General features: G+C 45.3%; 2 protein-coding genes across 2 annotated transcripts; one reads left to right on the forward strand and one right to left on the reverse strand.

Annotated features, from left to right (window-relative positions):
- Positions 1-1,226: 1,226 nt before the first annotated feature.
- LOC146679908 (uncharacterized) lies at positions 1,227-13,546 on the forward strand. Its single transcript, XM_085447196.1, has 3 exons — positions 1,227-2,943; positions 6,246-7,317; positions 13,064-13,546. Exons 1-2 carry the CDS (start codon positions 1,834-1,836, stop codon positions 7,167-7,169), a joined length of 2,034 nt encoding a protein of 677 aa, XP_085303322.1. The 5' UTR covers positions 1,227-1,833; the 3' UTR covers positions 7,170-7,317; positions 13,064-13,546.
- On the reverse strand, positions 12,931-21,644 carry mydgf (myeloid-derived growth factor). Its single transcript, XM_085447198.1, has 6 exons — positions 21,404-21,644; positions 19,217-19,267; positions 19,056-19,117; positions 18,535-18,616; positions 15,762-15,834; positions 12,931-14,413 (listed from the first exon to the last, which is right to left on the reverse strand). The coding sequence occupies exons 1-6, from the start codon at positions 21,563-21,565 to the stop codon at positions 14,334-14,336; spliced, it is 510 nt and encodes a 169-aa protein (XP_085303324.1). The 5' UTR covers positions 21,566-21,644; the 3' UTR covers positions 12,931-14,333.
- Positions 21,645-23,015: the final 1,371 nt, after the last annotated feature.

Below are 23,015 nucleotides of genomic sequence, written 5' to 3' on the forward strand. Positions count from 1 at the left end.
CTGTGCTTCTGATCAATCTTTACAGCACTTTAAATTACTTGTTGTTCGCAAATAAAGCTGACTGATTAACCATTTGTGTCACAGTGAAATCCAGTGCAATAAAAATGCAATCTCCAGCTGTTAAGCGGAGCAGGACTCGGTTGCGTGCAGCAGGATGTCGTGAGCAGTAAGAAGCTGTAAGGTCAATAACGGCGGCTCTATCGCTCGCACGCTTTATTGTTTTGGTTTTTTTATCCCGGCTAATGGCCATCAGAGGCCGACAGCCGTCTGTCGACATGCAGGCAGGAATCTTCTTAGCCTGCAGATTACGCCGAGCCCGCGACTCTATTTTCACTCCCATCATGTACCTGTATAGTAAAATATGTCAGCGAATGAAGTCATGTTTCAGCAGGGCACTACCGGAGGAGTATATTGCAATGCTGACTAACAGAATGACAGATGCTTTGAGTGTTTCGCTGTTGAGTGACAGCAGACTTGTCAGGGCTTTTGTGTGGCTCTGCTGCCATCTTTTCATTTTGGCTGCTGCCAGTGAGGGAGGGACGCATCTATGCAGCCACAGCTGAGTGAAAAGGCACCTAGGAGGCATTTTTCTGAGCTTGTCAGACACAAGAAATCTAATCCAGACAGCCAAGAACTGGAATGTAAATGAGAAACCCGAAAATAGCAGCTGTCTCTGCGTAATTGGAACAAATGGAAGTTGGATGTGTGGTAGAAAATAAAAACAAGAAAACAACTGGGATGTAACGTGACACTGTTTGCTGACAGTTACAATAAGCTGGGGAGAGCCGAGCCACAGGCAGGCTGTTGTTTGTAGCCAGGCAGCTTATAGTTTCTGTCAAACCGCTGCTGATCTCAGATCTTGAAGGTCGCAATTATGTGCCCCCCCTACCCCCCCGCCTCCTACTATTCCTGCTTCATCCCTTTCTGCTGTTATCCTCCTCTTTTCCTTTAAACCCCCTCTGGTGTCCTAAGCAGCATTTAATTGTGAAGGGCTGAGCCGAGGAAGGAGTAATCAGATGAGAACGGAGGCAGGGGGAATCACGTGGGCACACATTCACTAAAGGGGGATTAATAACACTGGCGTCTTGATTGAACTTCGGCTGCTCTCCCTGGCAAATTGGAGGTGGGGCAAGGGGAGAAAAATAGTGACACGGAGAGAGGAGGGAAAGAGACGAGAGTTGTAAAGACGAGGACGATCGGAGGTTCTCAGATGAGAGCAGCAGGGAGAGGAGACACAGATGAGGAGAGAAGAGGGAAACAGAGAAAGGGAGTTAGAGCAGTGAGAGGGAGTGGGAGGAAGAAAGAGCGAGGAGAGGAGGCAGTGCAGCGCAGTGCGGGGGGGAGAGAGACAGGAAGGGAGAGAGAGAGAGATGTAGAGACAGGAAGCCTCCACTGCCACTGAGCCAGTGAGATGCAGGCAGGCAGAGAGAGACGACAGAGGGAGAGAGAGGCCCTCGGCATCTCCACGGCTGGCCCAGCGAGGGGGCGAGGGGCTCAAGAGCACTACAGCGGAGAGAAGAGTGGGAGGGGAAGCTGAAACTGAGGGAAAAGAAGAAGGGCGATACAATCAGAAGCAGGCTTCGCCAGGAAAAAGGGGAGTGGGGTGAGAGCCGAGGAGGGAAAAAGCAGATAAAAGTTTTGGAGACGGAGTAAGAGAGGGGAGAGGGAAGGGGGAGACGAGACTGAACATCAGAGCGGATAAAGCCCGTTAATGGCAAAGGTAGGAGGAGATTCGTGGAAGAAGAGGAGGAAGCTCTCAGTGTCTCAGGAGTCCTCCCGTTCCCCTTTTACTTCGTCTTCATTCTGCCAGGCTGCCGGAAAACATTCATCACCATGTTCTCTGACAGCAGGGCTCCGGCGCCTGGGGAGCAGAAAGGCTTCAAGTCCCACACCCCTCACTTCATCCCGTGGCTGCGCAATAGCTTGAAGCCTCACCAGAGCAGCGACCTGGGGCTCAACGGACCGTACAAATCCAACTCAGAGACCCGAAACAACCTGACCCCGCTGGAGAGAGCCAAGGGGATCGGCTTTTTCTCCATCCAGGGGAAGGGCCGTGGAAAAAAGGCTGAACTTCGGTGCAATGGGGTGGGGAAGGCGAGGATGCTGCCAGTTGCGCTGAGGGGGCACCACATCCTGCCAGGGAGCCTGGGGAAGCAGAGGGAGGACAGTCCTGCCAGGTGGAACCGGACTAAAGAGCTTGGCACAGACCGCAACGCACAGACCAGCCCAGGGGAGGGGCCGCAGGGACCAGCCAACAGCTCCTCCGCTGCTCAGGGCAACCACACCTTTGTTAGGAAGCACAGCAGCCACCTGAGCCCCCATCAGTCGCAGAGTGACAGCAGTAGCAACTCAGTGAAGAATTACGGGCCACTGCTTGGACCTCCTGCTGCTCCTGTTGCTGCGCTGCTCTCTGAGGAGCCAAACTTTAACGTGCCTGTTGTTATGTGTATGGAGGGCAAAGAGGGGAAGGTGTGGGACTGCGCCAGCCACACCACCCACCGTCAGAGAGACCACCGTTCATCCAGCTGGCTGAACTATGACACTCAGGGACTAATAGAGAGGCAGCATGGATTCAGCTCCAACTTCAGCTACACCAGTAAACACAGCAGGAGCTCCCAGAGCCAACGAGACCTGACAGCGCTGCGGGAGCCACCTGTGGAGGATCTAAACGGAGTTATCTTCTCCACCGAGGTTCCTCACGGGGGGCTCAGCAGTACGACAACTCTACAAGGCCCCGAGAAACCCAGACCGAGCTCAGAGCGCACCGCTTTCCTGGCTCAGAACCAGACGTGGGTCCAGCACAGACCAAAGAGCGAAGGGGAGTCACAGAGGAAAGAGGCCGGCTGCAGGAGGAAGGTGGTGCGAAACCAAATTAAACGGGTGGTGGTCAACCTGGAGCAGGTTCTCAAAGCCCTGAGGGATGTTCATCAGGAAATGAAAGAGGTAACATGACATATTTTTCTCGACTATGACTAAAAAAATGAGATGAAAGCTTTTTCAGTGTCAGATTCAGCCACGTCACCCTCTCAATCATCACATTTCACTCGAGCGACTGAGAAGTGAGAAATCCAAACAAAACAGGACAGAAAAGTTACTGCGTCCTTTCACATTCATTTTCTGAAAGTGTTCATGCTCGAGGGCCTGTGCACTGACGAATAACAAGCCGGTCTCCAAATGCACGTCCTCAGCAAGAATTTGCCATGCATTAAACAGTCAGCAGCACAGCTTGCATGAATGCAGCACCAAAATTTCCCAAATTTCCTCTGTCGTCTGTCTGCACGCTTCAGCTCGAGTCGTGTGCACATTTTCATAAAGGTGAATGAGACACTAGTCATGCCCCATTTGCCTGATGCGTTCAGAGGTTGTTGAGATGAAGGATCTCTCCCTCCACTCGCTCTTCTTATGGACAGATGTGCTCCAGGCACAGCTGGATTGCGTCCGACGCTTTTTATAATCCATTTATGTCTGAGTTTCTCTGCCTCACACAGTAAAAGTGACACATAAATCTTGCCTCTTGCCATTTGATCTGCCTCTGTGGGGTCACAGCTAAACCCGAGGTAGTAACCTCATCATCCTGGCTGTGAGCTTTATTAATAAAACCCCAACGACTGCACACACAAAGAAGGGAAAGAGGGGGGCGAGTAAGCAGACACTGAAATAGAAAAGTCCCAAATTTTCACAACAGAGACAACAGATGAAAAGGGAGATAAGGTACCAGAGAAGACTGGTCGCATATTTATTCCAAAGCCGTGTTTTTTATTCCGCTGCATGAGCAGCAAACCTCAGCTTTGTTTAATATTCATCACGGCTACGAAAAGAAATTAGTGGAGGCCTTTGTCTGAAGCTAAACAAATATTACACTAAAGATCTCTCTCACACACTGGAGGAGGAAAAGACATCACAAAAGTGGGCTTGCACTTGAATATGATAGCGATCCTCTGCTGAGGCGCTTTGATAGATCAAAAAACTGAACTATGACTCAGAACTTCAAGAGAAACAACAACAGAATTGAACTTAAAGAGCTAAACGCAACTTAAATACCGGCGCTCCACAACAAACGTCTCTCGGTACTCATCAGGAGGACCTGCAGGGTCAACCCCCCCACACTGCTTCTAACAAACACCCTTGGGGGAAGCACATGAAAACCAGGGTCCTCTGCACTTTTATCTCATCTGATTTCTGACATTAACGAGCAGCACCTGCCCAGAGTCACTGGATGTGCATATACACGCTGTACTTCAAAGCAATATGAAATGCCTCGCTCAAACAGCTCCAGCATTAAAAAAAGACAGAGAGAGACAAATCAGGTCATCCACTGACATCAGCAAGGATATTGAACACGGCGAACAAAACAATCCAGCACGGACCGAGGATTTATCCGTGCACATTGAGCAGGTGGCGTGATGGGTCAAGCATTTTCCCCAGAGTAATTTCCTCCAATCTCTTCCATCTATGTATGGCTGTGTGTGTGGCTGTTTCTTCTAGTCTTGTTGTGTGGGTTGTGTGTGTGGATGCTCTGCACGCACTTGGATACGTGCACGTGTGCCTCGTCTGATTTTTACTAAACTGGCAGGACAAATCTGATTTGTTTTACCAGACTGAGCTGTGCTGCTTTAACTTAGTTCTGTATGTTATGAAACATTTATTTGAGGTTTGCAGGAATTCATCTTTGTACAGCTCTGTTAAGCTCCTGCCAGTGTCTCAATTTTGGATGAGATCTGAGGTCTGTGGCAGATTTGACGCTGCGCTTGGGATCACTGGCCCCTCGTGTGATTCGATTTCAGCCAAGCTGTAGCTGTCGGACAGATGGCCTCACATTTACTCAAGAATACTTTGGTATACGGAGGAGTTCACAGTGGACTCAATGACTGCAAGGTGCCCAGATCTGCAAAACCAAAATCATCACCCTGCCACCACCGTGCTGACAGATGGTAGAGGGGTTGGTGCACCATGGTCAAACATCTCCACTTTGGTTTTGTCTGTCCAAAGAAATTTGTTCCCGGAGTTTTGTGGTAACATGCTAGCTGAGGCCTGCAGGCTCTGAGAAGTAGCTCTTGGGTTCTTTGCAGTTTCTCTGAGCATTGCACAGTCTGACCTCTGCTTCCGGAAAGATTGGAGCATTGTGTTCGACACATATAGAGGTGCTATATGTGCATATTTATAGAGGTGCTCAAACTTGCTGATGATAAAATAATGACGTGTATATGAGACGTACTGGCTGCTATTTACCTCTTAATTCCTGAGGAAGCAGAAACGGCGGCGTTAGCGTTTCACATCCTGGTGGATTAGGGGATCAAGCTGATAAGCATTTAAACACAGTTTCCCAGCTGAAATTCAGATCTTTGTGGAATTATGAATCTTTCCCCTTCTTCCCTTCGCTTCAGCGCTGCTGTCCAGGCAAAGAATATTTCCTCTTGTCAGCTAACTGAGGAAATGATCAAATTTAAGCCAATAGTTGTTAAGTGTGATTTGTTAAAATATCTATCATACATAATGCCAAATATTAACTGTTTCCAGCTGCACTCAAATTTGTGCTGCTATCGAGAGATTTGCTTTAGGAGTTTGACTCTCGGTGGTCAATTATGCAGAATTTATGGAGAAGAAAAAGCAGCAATTTGGAGATGCAAGTGTTATTTTTCTAGTGTGTTATTATCTCTATAATAAATTATGTATTGCAGCACTTTTATAAAACGAGTGACTCACAAGAGACAGGTTAAACAGAGGATGGTGCTACACTGATAGCGTTAAAGTGAAAATGCAGCTCGTGGTGTCTTTGATTAAACCCTCTCTGCCCGGTAACAGAGGCTTTCTGACAAAGCTCAAAAACTCTTTGAGTTTAGTCTAAGATTACTCTGATGACATCACCATGACATCATCTGTTTTCACAGGCTGTTACTCACTGCCAGAGGTGAACCGATCTGTATAAGGAAACAATGGAGAGCTCTGTTCTCAATCTATCGCCTCTCTTTTCATTCAGCACACAGAGCTGGACCAGCAGCCAAGCAGAGTGGCAACTCCCAAAAAGCTCAGTGTTTTACTCTGTGTGTGCAACCTTTGATCAGTCTGCTAATATGTGTTTCTCTAAAGGGGAACCTCGCCATCAGGTCCTGCATCCTCTTTCTTGGAGCAGTGGCACCAAAACCCAAAGCAAACAAAAACTATAGAAGACATTTTTCAATCACAGAAACTGGAGGAAGACTTCACTTACTGACTCTATCTTTATCTGTCAATCATGTATTTTCTAGGTGGTGCAGCAGATTGACCATCTAACATCAACCATTGATCTGAATGAGGAGGAGGAGGAGGAGGAGGAGGAGGGAACTGGAAGAGAAAGCACCAAACCTCCCAGCGACAGCAGCTACAGTTCAGGCTCGAGCTCCAGTGAAACAACTGTGGGCTTCACACATCAGAGGCTGTCAGAGCCTGCAAACCAGCCAGAAACTGGGTATTTATCTGGCACCCTGAGGGGAGAGCATCATAGCAGGAGCCAGTCTCCACCCAATGTGCAGCTGCGCCCGCTAACCTCTGGACTTTTATCAGAGAGGAGTTGGACTCTTCACCTCACCGGTAGTGTTGGGGCCTCACCCAAACATGGTGGGAAGCTGCCATACCCCAGTAACCTCACGACCCACGACCACACTCGCTCCCCCCAAAGAAGCCTCCCTGCTCGGCCTCCAACTCCTGGTCTTTCCCCTCTAACGGTAAACTTCCATCTCCCCAGTAGCTCTGGTTCTCAGCCTCACTCCCCTGGGGCTACCTCCTCCATCAGGATCATCTCCATCTCACCTCCCTCTCCCCTGTCTTCAAAGGCTAACCCACCCCCTGCTCTTAGCCCGTCTGTCATCATCCAGACCAAAGTGGGGTCTTATCAGACCACACAAAGCGATCTCCCATCTGCTGGGCCGCTCTCTCCATCGTCCAACCTGCTGCCGTCTGCCAGCTGCCCACCCACCGACTCAGAGACTGAAACCGGGTTCGCCGCTAACACGGAGAGGCGAGCATCCTCAGCGGGACCGTCACACGTATGCGCTGCGGCACAAGGCCACAGAGGTCGCAAGCCTCCACCTTACCCACATCACAGACTCTCTGAAAACACAAAGAAAGTGAAGGAGCCCCGCAAAGCTCCTCCGTACCCTGAGAAAAGAAGGCTGCTCTCGACCACAGTGTGAGACAATGCAGCAGGAGAGGGGGGCTGATCGAATGGAGCCATATTCACAGCACCAGCCACAAGTCTGCAAGAGTGGAGAGTGATTTAAGGCTTGCCAAGCTGAGCTGAGACCAAGTTTCCAAGGTGACAAGGCGCAGACGCAACTTGGGGTGAGTATGTCAGGAGGAACAGCTTGCTTCTGCTAATGTCCTCTTACTCTCTCCTTCTATACAAACCTCTCGGGTTCACACACTGAACATACAGAGGGCATCGTAACATCTGTCTGGTTAACTGCTCTGGTAACAAGAGCCTCTATACAGATGTTCACTTTGCCCTGCAGATCTCAGACTCCCACCGACTGCACAGTTAAAGGGCAAGGGACTGAAAAGGCCTAATTAGAGAGAAATTGCAATTATTGCAAAATGACAAGGCAAAGCAAGAAGTGATTACCTTAGTGCACTTCAGCCCATGCAGCCAAAGAGGTCCACTCACATGTATCAGCATCGTCTGAGGTGGATAATTGCTGTCTCACTGCAGCTCAGGCTACCTTGGCTTGCAGTGTTAAAGAGCACATGCGGGGGAAGTGAGGTCAGAGATCTGTGACAGAGCTAGAGACAAGAAAACGTGTCATAATATGAAAAACTTTGCAAGAAAGTGCCCGAGCCCAGTGTCCCTGCTCCGACTGGGTCACCAGCCTAGCACTGGGGTGCGCGTCAGGGGAGACAGGGGGCAGCTGGCCATTCGTTGTACCCTTCACCGGGCCCCTGGTGATACAAAAATCCCATCTCCTTTGCTGCCTCTGGCTTGACCGACCCAGCCACAATCTCCATCTGTTCCCCTCCAAATGTCAGGAGATGCAGAGAGAGAGAAATAGGGGGCAGGTGCGAGAGAGCAAAGAGAGAAAAGCAGACACGGGAATGCCAGCCGGATTAACTACATAAACACAGCACAGCAAATCGATGGCTCATTCATTTAGGTCAGCTTATGTTGTCCTCTCTGAAATGTTGCTTTGGGTTATTTCAGCTGGCTCTTTATTTTTCTCAAAGAATAAAGCTGAGGTTATTTTATATTCTCTCTCATGACCAACAGGCCCGATAAAAAGAGCCTGTTTCTCAATAGAGAGACCTAATGGTTACTGCCTGTGCCACTCAGAGGTTACATCTTCAACAGACGTCTAGTTTCAGTCTTTGTACAAAGACTCAGCTATTTACCCCAAATAGGTAAACACTGTAGAGCATTATATATATATATATATATATATATATATATATATATATATTAGGGGTGCAACGATATTCGTATCGATATTGAACCGTTCGATACAGTGCTTTCGGTTCGGTACGCATATGTATCGAACAATACAACATTTGTAATTTATTTTATCAATTTTCCTTCTGACGATGCTGTCTGTGTTGAGCGCTCAGTGAATCTGTGTTCGACTACTCCGCCTAGGCTGCACTGTCCAGCGCAGATCCACTGAGCGCTCAACACAGACAGCATAGACAGAAGGAAGAGCGCAGGGCACCTCCCCCACCCTCATTCAGATCTGGCGTTTGGAATTATTTTGGTTTTCATGTGACGTATGACCCTGAAGGTAAGCGAGTCATGGACTAAAGTAAAACAGTATGTTGGATGTGCCATGCAATGCTCAATTACATTGGTGTGAACTAGTGTGTTAGCGCAGTTAGCTCGTTAACGTGTTGGCCGTCTAGCCCCATGCACGGAGCGATCGGCGGTAGCTCGTTAACGGAGATTTGCCGTGTTGTGGCGTTAAGGTCATTTCAATGAGATTAACCTGAAAGCACTAGTGGGAACACAACGAATATGACTGCACATTTACGCCGACATCATCCTAGTGCAAAGACAAAAACAACAAGCATGCTACTAACTTTAGCCGAGTCATTTAGACAGCTGTTAGCACATGATTCTCCTTATGCTGCTGAGAATATAGCCCAGAAGAAGCGGATAGTATAGCTTTTATTTTGGAAAGAGACATTTCTCTGTAATAAACTCTCTTTTCCAAAGATGAGTGATTCCTCAATCAGATACAGGGCTCGCAATATCGCTAGCCCGACGTCCTGGAGCTAGCGATTTTTTCAGTCGGGCTACAAAAATCTCTCTGCCCTGCCCGTCGGGCTATTGTAGGAAGAAAAAATATATGTCAATGCTTTTGCATTCTTTCAGAAATGTAGCTGGGTAATTATGTCATTGGCATCGGTGAGCCACTGTCAATATGTGACATATTGAAATCGCGTTTGAATTTGCGCTTGTTTTTTTGCTTTCACTTTGCAATCATGCGAACTGTGTATAGGGTTAGGGTTAAATTTAAAAACTGTACTTTTGAGTTAAAATATATATTTATAATTTTAATAAATGACAAATTAAAAATGCATGAACATTTTTTTGTATCGAAAAAATATCGAACCGTGACACCAAAGTATCGAACCGAACCGTGAATTTTGTGTATCGTTGCACCCCTAATATATATATATATATATATATATATATATATATATTAGTGCTGCAGCGTTAATGTTGTTAAATTGACGTTAACGCAATAACCGGATTAACGCGGCAAATCTTCGATAGCGAGTTAACGCGGATCGCCCCGTGCTTGGGGCTGGACGGCGCTAGCGCGTTAACGTTAGCGCGGTTCCTCAGCCTCACAAACAGCTAGGAATGAATAACCACTGGTGCTCCAGAGAGCGCTTCCATCACCAGCATGGTATATGTGGGATTATGTTCATAATGAATATCACACAGTGATACTCTGTGACTCATTCAAGCATTTTTAGGCAAATTTTGCGATAGTTTTATTAGTAATTAGTCATTTTTGTGCAGATCTACCCCTCAGAGGTGTCTACCATCATGCTACAAGTGCAGTGCTTACATGCTTAAAGCTGGAGCGCCAACATGATGCTCAGAAAGAATCACATCCTGAGTGTAATCTGCTAACCTGTTAACTTTAAGGACTTAAAACCTTATGTGCAGCTGAGGTCAGTGGAGATCTTGTTAGTGTTGCAGGTGAACTGAATGGTTTTCCTAATAATGAGCAGTCCACACTAAAAATGCCACACTACAGCTGTGCAAAAACAAAACAAGTTTTCAAGTAATGAAAGTGCAGTCCTGTGGAAAAACTACATACATCCTTACTGCTTCCATAGGAACTGAGAAGCTGCGCTGCAGCCAGGCGCTGCTAATTAAATGCATTTGATCAACTGATCATAAGCAGAAGTTTTAGCAGTTTGCAGGTCTGAAGCATTCAGGTGTGTGTTAACTCGATGCCCAGGAGGAAATACACCAGCAGTGATCTAAGAAAAGCAATTCTTGCTGCCGATCAATCTGAAAAAGGTCATAAGTCCATTTTCAAAGAATCTGGTCCATCATTCTGCCGTGAGAAAGATTATTCACAAGTGGGAAACATTCAAGACAGCTGCCAGTCGTACCAGAAGTGAACATCCCAGCAAATCGACCCCAATGTCATCCTGTGCAGTGGTCAGGGAAATTGAAACAAACCCAAAGACTGCATGCCAATCCCTACGGGCCTCCATTAGCACCTTAAAGTTCATGACAATACATTTAGAAAGCAAAGTTGCACAAACCACAGACCACAAGGTTGGCCTTTGCCACTGGACTATGAGTGGTGATGAAGGCTGAGGCAGAGTACGGTGGAAGCAAAATAACTGGACAATTAAAGGCAAGTCAAGCCTTCCAACTGCAACACAAATCACACTGTCTAATATTCTATTTCTAATTAAATATTATATATTTTAATCTTAATTAGCGCCATTATGAAAACACTCCATGTACAGGAATTCCCCACACTCATGTGACCTGGCCTCTACTGGACCCCCAGGGAAACATCTGCACACACAGACAGGCGAGTTAGCTCATCTCCACAAGCAAGTTTTACTCAACAGTAGACCTTATTTGGTGCCAGTGTCTTTGAACATACAAGAGCAAAAAGGAAATGCTCGACAATAACGCACAGCACCACGTTTGCGGGAAACCAAACGCAGCACGCCAGCTGTCGAGCACAGTGGTGGAGGCGTGATGATTTGGGTTCGTTTTGCAGCCACAGAAACTGGACACTTTACAGTTATTGAGTCGAACACAAACAGCAGCGGCTTGGCTGAAATATGTTCATGCAACAGAAAAAGCACAGCAGTAAATCTACAACACAATAGCTGCAAAGGTGCTGCAGCGACCGAGTGTTATCCAGACCTCACCGGGACCTTGTTCCTGCAAACCTCAGTTCCTGCAACGCTGTAAAGACCAGCGGGCCAAGATTCCTGCGCAACGATGTGGAAGACTGATAAAGTCGTACAGAAAACAATTCAAGTTATTGCTGCTAAAGGTGGCTGCAGAACCACACTGATTTGCTTTTGGTCAAACATCTCTTAAGGCAACAAGTGTACAAGCTTTGTTTTAAGGGGTCACAAGAAGATGGCAAACATCCTCCTGAAGCCAAGAAAGTTGTACCCCTCAACCCACAACTTTCTGTCAGTTAGTAATTAAATCACATGAATTTAATTTTGCTCCATGTTTCTCTCCTGTCGGCCTGCACACCCTCTTGCAGTGGCTTTGTGAACCATTACAGTGTGTCTGCACCACATTTGAACAGTTAGAGGTATTTCAGTCTGGACAGCAGCGGGGTGGCAGGATGGGGGGTTCTGATCAAAGCTCTTTAATTGACGTCATCATAATCTAGGCCAATTCTTTGGAGAGTGTATTAATTCTTTGTGATGGTTGTACTGTAAAGGGAGAAGTTGAAAGTAAACATCTGTACCGCTGCCAGATGGTAAACAGCAGCGATATGTGTTCAGGGTTTGCATGACAGCATCGAGGCAGCTCCGAGTCCCATAGACGGAGTGAAATGATGATAATCAAAGAGCTACTGTGCAACAGAGACCTATTACTCGATGGAACAACCAACTCGAGAACAAAGTGTCTCATTTTCTCCCCCTGCAAGGCCACAAAACTAGAAACGAGAGTCTGAAAATGTCCCCGCTTTGCTATAAGATGCTTTAATTACAAATAAGAGCCTCTGTGGGAGTTTCATCGCACAGCTTGTTGTGATCTTAGCTCTGCCACACTTGAGATTTTCAGATGTTTCATAGTCACGGCTGTAAAAGCAGCGCTAAACGTGCTGGTTACAGTTCTGACGCTACGCTTCAAACAAACTTGCGCCGATATGCCGACAATCTAGATTACAGATTTTTCTCTTTGGCTTAACATAAAATGAATAAATCCCCACCAACTTTCTATCTCTATAAACCCATAAAGATCAGAGCTCTATAGATTCCCATTTGTGCCTGTGGATTTAGAAGAGCCTCGCTCCAAAGCTTTTCTCCCAGAAATAAAGAAGAAACAATAGAAGCTCTTTATCTCATGGCAACATTTATCTGAGGACAATATATGTTAATTTCCTACGCCAGCAGAATACATTTTAAAACAACATTTCTTATAATGCTTATTTTAATTGCAAGTTTTGCTCGGGGCCTCAGATGTCCTGTACACTGTATTTATGCTGCTTATAAACTGAGTCTAAATTAGGGATGCATTAGTGCTGCTACTAAAATTACTGTTGTTCTGGATGGGATATGATGGGGTATAAAAATGCTTTCCACCGTGTTTACTGTTGCCCAGCTTTGACAGTGCTCCGAATATTTATTGTCTCAATGCTGGCACTCAAATCTTTCCTCTTTTTATGTTTACCCTCTAACAAGCTGTGGGAGCTTCAGTGAGATCATGACTGACATTAACAAGACACAAACATTGAGTTATCTCCAGAAAATGTCTTTATTGAGACGCCCATCACATTTCATCATGAATCAGAAGAATCAACAAGTAGAAAAAGAAAACGTACAAAATAAGTAACATTGGGTTTGTTTGTTTTCAAATCTGTCACGCCAGGATCTGGAGGTGATTATTTCCAGACGACGCATCGACATCAGCGGTGACAACGAGGAAAAGGGGAAACGCTCCTGCTAAGCATTTCCTCAGTTCCTTAGGATCACCTCCGGACGGACGAGGGAAACCGATCCCGGGCCAAACAAGGCAGAGAGATAACAGGTAACACAACCACACAATCAAATCAGCAAAATCCTCAAATCTGAAATCAATCGTCCTCTGGAGACTGGCGTGGATCTGAGAGGGCTGGATCAATGACGGGGGGATAAAGGTTCTCGCAACATCACGAGGGGGGGGGCGCGCGAAATAATGAAGTCCTTGTGAAATCTGCACATTATCCTCGCTGATCCACACATGTGGCACCGAAAGATGAAAGTAAAGGGTTCAAGGAGGACTCAGAGATACCTGCTGGCATCTCTTTTGCCTCGCGTGTTATCATCCAAACGTCTGTGCATGCCCTACATTTTAGTATTCTGTGGTTAACAATGTAACTGAAAACTTGTTGCAATAAACTCAAATTAGATCCATTTGTTAATGGGAATTTGTTTGAGAAAGATTTGCATCTTCTGCTGCAGAATGATGAAGATTTGAAGACATAAGTGGGCATTATGGCTTCAGGCAAAAACACAAAACAAAGATTTATCACAAGAAGAAGTGATTGGTGGTTGCTGGGGATCAAATGTGGTGCTTACAATCATCTGGAACGGATAAACAGAGAGAGATGAAGACAGAAGGAGGCAGTTCGCTCAACAGCGGCTCAGAGCAGAGCCAGACGGGGGAAATTGTTTATGTGCGCGCAGTGACGATATTGGGGAATACTCACTTTTCTCTCGGGATTACATAAGATGGATAAATCCTTCCCTAGTCTAAATATGTTATCTATACTCCACAAAGCCCCCAGACATCCTCTATACAATCACAGACATCCCCAGTGTATCAGGACACAATTCTTTGTAAATCTTGTAGCATAAGAAAAATAACAACTATGGAAGCACTTCATCTCAGAGCAAGCATTTTGTTGTTGTTGTTGTTGTTTACTCAGCTGATCCCTTTTGTCCCGTGTAGCTCCGATCCACTATAGCAACAAAGTATCAGGTAACTTTTGTAGCGACACAAAGTGCTGTCAGGGCAGTATCCAGTTTATCCTTCTTCAATTTTTAGTTGTAACTCAGGAAGAAATCCATCCTTCATCGATCACTGAGGGAAAAGCAGAGGCTCCAGTCGGAGCTCGTTGGGATGCTCTGATTGGTCAAAGCGCTTCACTTCTGACCAGCTACAGCTCGTCTTTTCGTGTCCGTCCAATCACGGTCAGTTTGGAGAGTTGAGCGCTGAACTTTCCATCCCTGTGGGTCACTTGAGGTTAAAAAAAAGAGGAAATGCATGAAATGCCGCCACAGATGATGACAGAGCAAAAACAATCATTCAGCTGCAAACAAAGCACAAGGAGAATAACAGGACATCACGTCTGTAGGTTTGATGAGCTCCACCTGCAGGTGAGCTGGTGTAAATGAGACATGCCTGCTACCTGCAGGCAGTGAGCCCAACAGCAACGTTGCTGATCCTGTTAAAGACCTCACACACAAACAGCATCTTTATCTTTTATGTATTTGAAAAAGTCTATATTTCAGCATTTTTCAGACATGCACTAAAAAAAATGCTTATTTGCTTTTTTGAAGGGTGGAAAGAAAAAAAACACGAATCTCGTGTCTGTTTATTATACGCAGAGCTAGAAACCACAGCGTGGCGAGCTTAGCTTACAAAGAAAGCAAATGATAATTTAACCTTTATTACACTGGGGAAGATATTTATACAGGAACTAAACATATTTTTATTCCAGGCAAGCAGTTCCCATAAAGCAGGGGTGGGCAATTCATTTCCCCAAGGGGCCACAGCTTATTGGTGCGGCCCTACACAACAGTCCCAGTGTATCATGTGGCCCCTTGGGAAAATTAATTGCCCACCTTTACTCTAAAAGCTTAAACATGATCAGTTATTTTGTACTTTGATGGAGTCGTACATTAAAATACATTTTTGGAGCTGAACAGTTGATGCATGTTGTAGCTGTTAGCTTATAAACAAATGTAAAGGAAAATGTGTAATAAGTGGACTTCAAGCGATTTAATTAAAGCCTTACAAATTAAGAGCCTGACCATAACCTTAAAACACGTCCCAGCCTAAAATAAAACAGCACTTATAATAAATCACCAGCTGTAACACTCACTGCCTCCATGTGGCACAAACATAAGGACATGTCAGCATGTCTTTATCTGCACGTCTGAGCTCGGTTGCTCTCCTTTCCTATAGATGCTAAAGGCTACTCGTAGGTTTGTAATTAATACGCTCTCCACTGTTAAGCAGTCTATCAAAACAAACCCAGACTGCAAGTGTTTTCCAGCATCTGTAACTGTAGCGTTTAATATGCTGAAAAAGACACAGGAAATTGCTGGTCGGCTCGACTCGTCAAATCCTGCTAATCACAGTCTGGAGCCTCGGTTTGCGCGGAAACGGAATAACAAGAAATAATGCTACAGGGACAAATGACAACCCACTCACAGCTGGAGCATATGCTTTAGAGGGAAATCAGCAGGGTACTTGCAGCGTGATGGAGAGGGAGGGAGGCAGACGGAGAGAAAGAGCAAGGGATTGATGTGACAAGCAGAGGGAGTTGATTGAACACTCGGAAACACAATAAATTTCTCACCTGTTGATTCTCCGATGGTGAATTCTTCTGGCTTCAAAGGCACGTCACTCTGTCCTCCTGCTGCCGACTGAGACTGGAAACGCAAACAGCAGCCGCGATGAAGACGAGGAGGAGGAGAGCAGGGGAAGAGAGACAAAAAAGAAACAATGAAACAGAGAGGGAAACAGGATGAGAGGCGGCACAGATGACAACAATTTTGTTTGGAACAGACGGGCCGGGACAGTAGGAGGACGTGACGGCAAGGTCAAGGAAATGTTGCGCGGGGGTGGCAGGTGTGTTTGTTTGTGCGTGCAAAGTTATTTCGGTCTCATCATTCAAGGAAGTTGTGTTTTTTTCCCTGTGTGTTCGTCTTTGGCTTGCAGGGCACGGAGCTGAGCGGGAGGAGGAAACATGCGCTCGCACTAATGACAGAAAGTGTCAGGACTGTCCTTGCTGTGGGAAGGAGGCGTGTCGAGGTGCGCTCCACTTCACAGACGACCACATCAGACAGGCAGACCGCGCAAAGTGGCTGAGCTCAGACCGGGCGCGGACATTAACCTTCCACGAGACATTAAAGTGCACAGACTCGATTCCGAGTGTGACGTCAAGAAGAAATAAAGTTTTCGTGCTACTTTGACTCACTCGACTTGTGTTAGTTTGTCAAGGGCACATTATGGGTTTGTTGTATACAAGTGGAGGGAAGATGATATGTCCAACCCACCCATGTCTAGCTTATGGTCGGGTGACAAATCCAAGTCCTCGAGCTACAAAATCCCGCAGCTGCAACTTTATCGACTTTGTGTCTGGGGGCACGCCTTATGTAACGGGCGCCATCGTTGTAGTAAAGCAACATATTATGCATTCGCTTTTCATTGATTTCTAAGTAGAGGGACCCAGTGCCGCCCCTTTTTGCAGAAGGCTCGTGTGCCAACATTTAAAGTTGAGCAGTTAATCAAACATATTTGATAGGTGATAAATCACAGAACACTGCAAAACATTATCTGCTTCCAGCTTTTCAAATGTGAGAACTGGCAGCTTTGCTGTATTTTATAATCACTGAAAAATTAACCGTGAAATGCTTCGGACAGCCATTCGATCACACCGAGCAACTTGAAGACGTACTCTTGGGCTGCGAGATGGAAGTTTTTTAAATACTTTTCAGATATTATGAACTAAATGAATATTAAAATGGTAAGCTGCTGCTTCTTTCTCTTTGAGTCCGATTAGACAAAAGTCTGAAGGCAGCTCATCCTGTTCACAAATCATTAAATGTCAGACTTACAATAATCCTCGTTCGTGCGGAGACGTGGCACGCACTGACATTTACATATCCAGGAATGAGGCGCAAGCGTCATTATCAAACTGTTTAATTAAATACAGCTCTGAGATTTTTTCTCTATTTGTCGCATGAGACGAGATAAAAGTGCAGATGGCGACAGCTGTGACGATCTTACAGCCCCTACGTGCTGGAGAAAAAGCATATAAGAAGCGGCTGCACACAAACGTCTGCCTCAGATTTGGTCCCAGAGGCTGATGAATGTGTTGCTGGTATAAAGGTGGATGTTTTATTATTTGCAGGCTATGCAGAAATGCTCATCAACAGAGTTTCGCCTTGTTTTTCCTGACAACTGTGCTGATGAAGCTTTAATCTCTGCACCGAAGGGGCGCCTGGAACAGCGAGGCAATACAAAGCAGAAAGTTTTTGTTTGTCCTGTCAAACCAACCGCAGAACTGTGAGGCGTTATGATGTGTTGCACCGACAGTATCGCAACTACGCTGCACAGGTTGTGGTGCAGTTTGACTACCAACAGGCAAACTTCAGTGCAAGGAAGAAAGACCTGCACTGAACCGCTGGCTTTAAGCGTGACTCATCTTGAATTTGAAAAAGAAACCAGATGAATCCAAGCTGAATGAGCTTACAGTGCTTTCATGCGATGTCAGGAAAATGAATCCCTGACTGGAGATATTCACGTGTCTGAGAAACCTCTGGCGCTTTAGACAGAAACACAGCGAACATGACGGCAGAAACTCTCGGTGCAAATTCATGATTGGCAGGAGATTTGGTGCAGCGTCTGCATTACTGCGGATGGTGCCTGGGCTCCGGCTCGGAGAGGGGATGAGGAGCTTGGTCATTTGCGAGGAGCTCAGAATCAAGCTGACATCGTAAGGAGCCAGCTGAGGTGGCTCGGCCATTTGATTAGGACGCCTCCTAGGTGAAGTGTTTTGGGCATGTCCATCAGTGAGGATAGCCCTCTAATATGCTGTTAGGCTGTAACCATTAGTTACCATCTATGCAGGCTGGGCTAGATTAGTGAAAGAGGTTATTTATTAGTAGTAATTCTGACAGAAAGTCAGTGGAGCGCTGTTCTGGAATCAGCTAACACGGTGTTGTTCTGCTTTGGGCCATGAGAGGATGGACGCGAGACTCCTTGTGGACATCCTTCAATAGTTTGCATCTTCAAGGACCAGCCCGAAAAACAGTGAACCAACCACACACCTGCAGGCGAACTCCAGCCAGCTTTTTAAAGAATCATGTGGAATATTTATCGGCAGTGTCCACAGCAAGTATGATCCTGGTTTTAAAAGCATCACTGAAGCACAGCCCTCCTCTGGAAATGGGATCAGCCCACTGACAGTAATAAATAACAAACTCAGCAGCACAAAGAAACAAAACCCAGCAATCACAGTTTTTCAGCTTTGTCCATGTTGAGCACTGGGATAATTTGACAACTCAAAAACAAATGAATGAACACAGGCCCACTAAAAGCTCAGCTAACAGTTTCTTTGTACTTACATACGCGTTGGCATACTCGATTTTGGTTCCCTTCAGTTCAGCTTTGAACTGAGTGAAAAACAGGTACGACTTCCCCTGAGGCCTGGCGGGAATGAAAAGGAAATATTTGCTGTCAGTGTCACGGGTTTGCATAAATTCATTTCAATCAGAGGTTAGAAGTTTGCTGTGTTGTTTCCCCTTCTAGTCTCTACCGCCACTGTCACGATTAAGCAAAATCAATGAGGTGACTCAGCAGACGCACACATTAGCGGTGAGGGTGCTCTTAGCATCGGGGTCACCGAACTGAAGAAGAAGAGTACCTCCGCGGGCTGCTCATTGGCCTGTGAGTGTTGTCCTGGTATAACTGCAGTTACGGGGACCTAAATCTGGTTACACAATCACAACACGGGGGCCCGACTTCCTTATGGGGACATTTTAGGGTGAAGGCAGGCTTTAAGGTTAAGGTGAGGTAAGCAGTAGTTGTGCAGCCTCCATTAAGCCAATGCAAGTCAGTGCAGCGTCCTCTAAAATCTGTGTCTCACCTCCACACAGAGCAGGAGAACAGTCTGTTGTCATCAGTCAGGCCCACACTCATCAGCCATTGCTGCGTTACAGAAAAAAGGGACAATATTTTAGCATAAAGACCGCAGTAATCAGTGATGTGAGGCTGGAGACGCACAGTGAGAGAGAGGGAGGGGCTCACCTCGTTGGTTCCTCCTTGAGAGGCGTACGTGAAAGAGCATTCATACTCCCCCTGCAGAAGGAGAATGAAACCAGGTGTTAGTGCCGTGTTTTGGATTCACCTACAAAACTTTCCTGTAAAACGAGAAACTCTGTGTTCCACTGATCTCACTCAGGTTTCAGTTTAACCTTACATAGAAATAAAGACAGAATATGGTTGCATGTAAACTCACATCCTTTCCAATAATACCCTGAACACTAACACGTTACTCTTTAGGAGGAACCCAAGAAGCTCTGTTCTGTCTGTGCATCGGAGGTTAGCGAGGGTGGTCTCTGCCAGACAGCTCCCCTAAGAAAAGCCCAGAAACGATTTCTTTATTTTGTACTGAGGTCTCAAAACCTTTCTTAATGCTAGAGCGTGTCAGATGTTGTTTATGGGGGAAAGAGTTGAGCCAGATTAAAAAAGCCATAAGAAATTACCGCTGGTCTTTTTGGTTTTGGATGTTTCTTTTGCTTGTTGATCATCATTTAAAAGAACGCCGTTTAAAGTCTGGTCTACGTGACCTGGTACAGATGTTTAGAATTAGCCTGGGTACTGCTAAAAAAACAATTTCTCTCTATTCAGATTTCAGCGTAGCACGACAGACACGCCTGTGGTTATTTTCTGCCACATTAGTAACAGCTTTCACCAGTTTCAGCTTGAATAGTTCATTCATATTAAGCTTTTCAGCATCACGTAGACTGAATGGCTCCGTAACGTAGTGGTTAACATATTCACCTAACGTGTAAAAAGGCCCTTGGTTTGATACCAGGAGGAATCACAAACTGTTTGGGGTTGGCTCAGGAATCTGGTAAATCCAATGTGTACTGAGCCAACCTGAAAGTAGTTTTAAATATATTTAATTGGTCCTGAAATGACCTAAATGAGCTAAACAGGGCTTCCTGATGTGAAGATAAGATGTGCATGAAGCTTTAGAAAATGTGAATGAGGGCAATAATGTTGGACATCTAACTGCAACATTTCCTACTGATGAAGGCCTTCCTCTGGACCATTCATACTATACTAAAGTAATTAAGTAACAGATTGAAAAAATGAAATGAAAGAAAAATTCCAGTTTTTTCACTTTGTAGTACAGAATTAGTTTACACCTTTATTTCTTAAATCTCGCTGACAGATTCCTCTCATTTACTACAGCAGCATTTGTCTATTACGTAGAAAGAAATGAGAGGTAAGGTTGTATTTGCACTTTTTTTTCTCATATTCAGATATCTGTGGGAATAAATGTGCAGCTAATCTTCGGTCCACTGACAGAGAAGGGGAATTCCACTGCTCTGGACTCTGGACACTTGAGATTAAAGTGGGCTGTCTGTGGCCAACGACGCAGAGGGAGTCTGACATTCCTGGTTTAGAGCATGAAAGTGAGTCAGAGTCACACCTCTGCCATCGAAACGAGGAAATAACAAATAATAAGTCAAGCTACAGCTGGACGAGTCAGCGAGTTTCTTTTTCTATTTAAAGTAATAATCTAATGTAACAGCTTGTAAGATGACTTTGACTTTTTTAAACTGCGACTTTGCAAACACCTCCCACGTCAGAATATTAGAGACACGTAATGGTTCTCTTTGTCACCGCTGAAGCTATCAGGGACACCTGAGCTTTACCTGCTGTGACCAATGACGAGTCAGCTTTTCTTTGATTAATCAAACAAGAAAAACATTAATTCATTAAATAATTAGTTCGCTCGTTAGTTTAACAATCAGACAAAAGTTGTTTTTACAATTTAAAGTGAGCAGTCTTTAAGTTAAAAGAAAAGAAGCTCTCAACCAATCAAAAGCGCCATTGTGACAGCGACGTGTCAGCCCCTCACAGGCTGTGTCGTCATCAGACAGCGACTAAAGCTGCCCAGCAGATTGTAGTTTTTCTCTTTTGTTGTTTATAACATCGATTATGTCCGACTGTAATAAGAGAAGCAGACCTCAGCTCCTCAATGATAATTAATTTAGCTATTAATGTGTTAATAACTGACTGATAAATCACATTGGAGTGGGTTACAGTGAGCTGCGCGGTGAATTCAAATTTAATCCACGTAAAATTAAATTTTACGATTCAGGATTTATCGGTAGCTCCGTGTTTCCCTGCACGAGGGCTCGTTTTAAAGCGGGAGATTTACAGCGAGAAATAAAGACACCGCTCGGCGGAGGCACTTACAATGCCCTCGGAGAAGGTGTGCACGACTCCTCCCGGTTTCACGTTGAACTCCACCGTCTTCGCCTGCTCCTCGGACGCCTCCGCCGGGACACGCGCTGCAATCAGCGCGAGCGCAAACAGAAACGCCAGATTACCGGCGCAGGTGTTACTTTGACGAGCCATGTTTTCCTCCTCTGACCTGCAGCTGGTGCGAGCAGCGCCTCCGGTGTCCCGTCCACTGTGAGTGTCGTCACACTCCACGTCACGAACGCTGTAAAACAGAGACAAAAGGGCTACGAGTAACATCACCGCGCGTGACTGACAGATAATAATAATAATAATAATAATAATAATAATAATAACTGTGTTAAATGTTGACTGAATAAAGTTACTTTAATGGAGACGCTGACCGTGTTGGCCACACGGTGTCGCTGTAGTTTAACCAATTTTACATAGTACTTTATGTTTAAGGGATACTAAGGGTATTATTATTATCATTATTATTATTATTATTTAAACACGAAGAAATAATTTAATTTTAGCATTTTATTTTACTTGTTGTTATTATACAAGTGATGTAACAAAATAGAGATAAATAACAGAGAGATAAGAGGTGTGAAAGAGTTTCTATATTTGTCCTTGTGGCAGTAGAGATAATTCAGTCTGTTAGGAAATGTGCTCTGCTGTCTGTCCCGTAAGTGTTGCAGGGGGTGGTCAAAATGACTGAAGAGTCTCCACCACACCTGCAAAAGAGCAGTTTGCAGCCCATCACAGAGTCGGCCTTCATCAGCTTATTGGTGCTTGTGTGTGTCTAAAGCTCAGATGAAGCTCCCCCGGCAGACCACAGCAAAGTATGCCGTGATCACCACAAACTGAGTGGCAGAAAATGATCACTGAATGATCTCAGCCTCCTCAGACAAGAGAGGCTGCTCATCCCCCATCGTGCAGCCGGTGTGCTGCTCTTCCATTTAAGCATGTTCTTATTTATATGCTAATTTGTAGGATTACGCCACTACAACCTTTTTAATTCGACACTCTGCTGCATTTATCTGCCAGTTTACAAATTCTTTGTACAAATTGATTGAAATCCTGGAAGGCAAAATAGTTAAGCCTGCAGTATGTCATCTATAATTTCTAAAAAGGGGTCATTAGTTGGTGCGATCATTGGTAAAATGTCTGACGCTCTGATGCTGGGTTATTTTATATAACGCCTTTAGATTACTTATACAGAACAATTAGTGTTTAAGCAACATGTTGCTGTTTCTGCTGCTGAGTTACTTTAAAGTATTTCATGTTCAGAAATATTAATATGTGGAGGCCAAATTAATCAGATGTGTCCAGAACTTTAATTAAATTGAATTTATATAGCAGCAAATTACAAGGCACTTTATACTGGAAGGTAAAGATCCTACAGAAAAGCCCAACAATCAGAACAAGGCTGACATCTGTATTTATTATTTTTAACCACCTGGCTGTAGCCCTGAATGTTTGGCCAAGGATGTCACATTCAGGTGTGAAGGGGTGAGGTCAAAGGGCACATTTTGTCTTTCCAAACACGTGCAGCAGTTTAAGAGGAGCATTAGCTGCTGGCTCATTGTTCTTATTCTTTCGCTGCACAGATACTGAACGTGAT

This window comes from Copadichromis virginalis, linkage group LG23, assembly GCF_057382275.1.
Source record: "Copadichromis virginalis isolate Kocher_CV1m ecotype Utaka linkage group LG23, C_Virginalis_male_GT1.1, whole genome shotgun sequence".
NCBI classification, from domain to species: Eukaryota; Metazoa; Chordata; class Actinopteri; order Cichliformes; family Cichlidae; genus Copadichromis; species Copadichromis virginalis.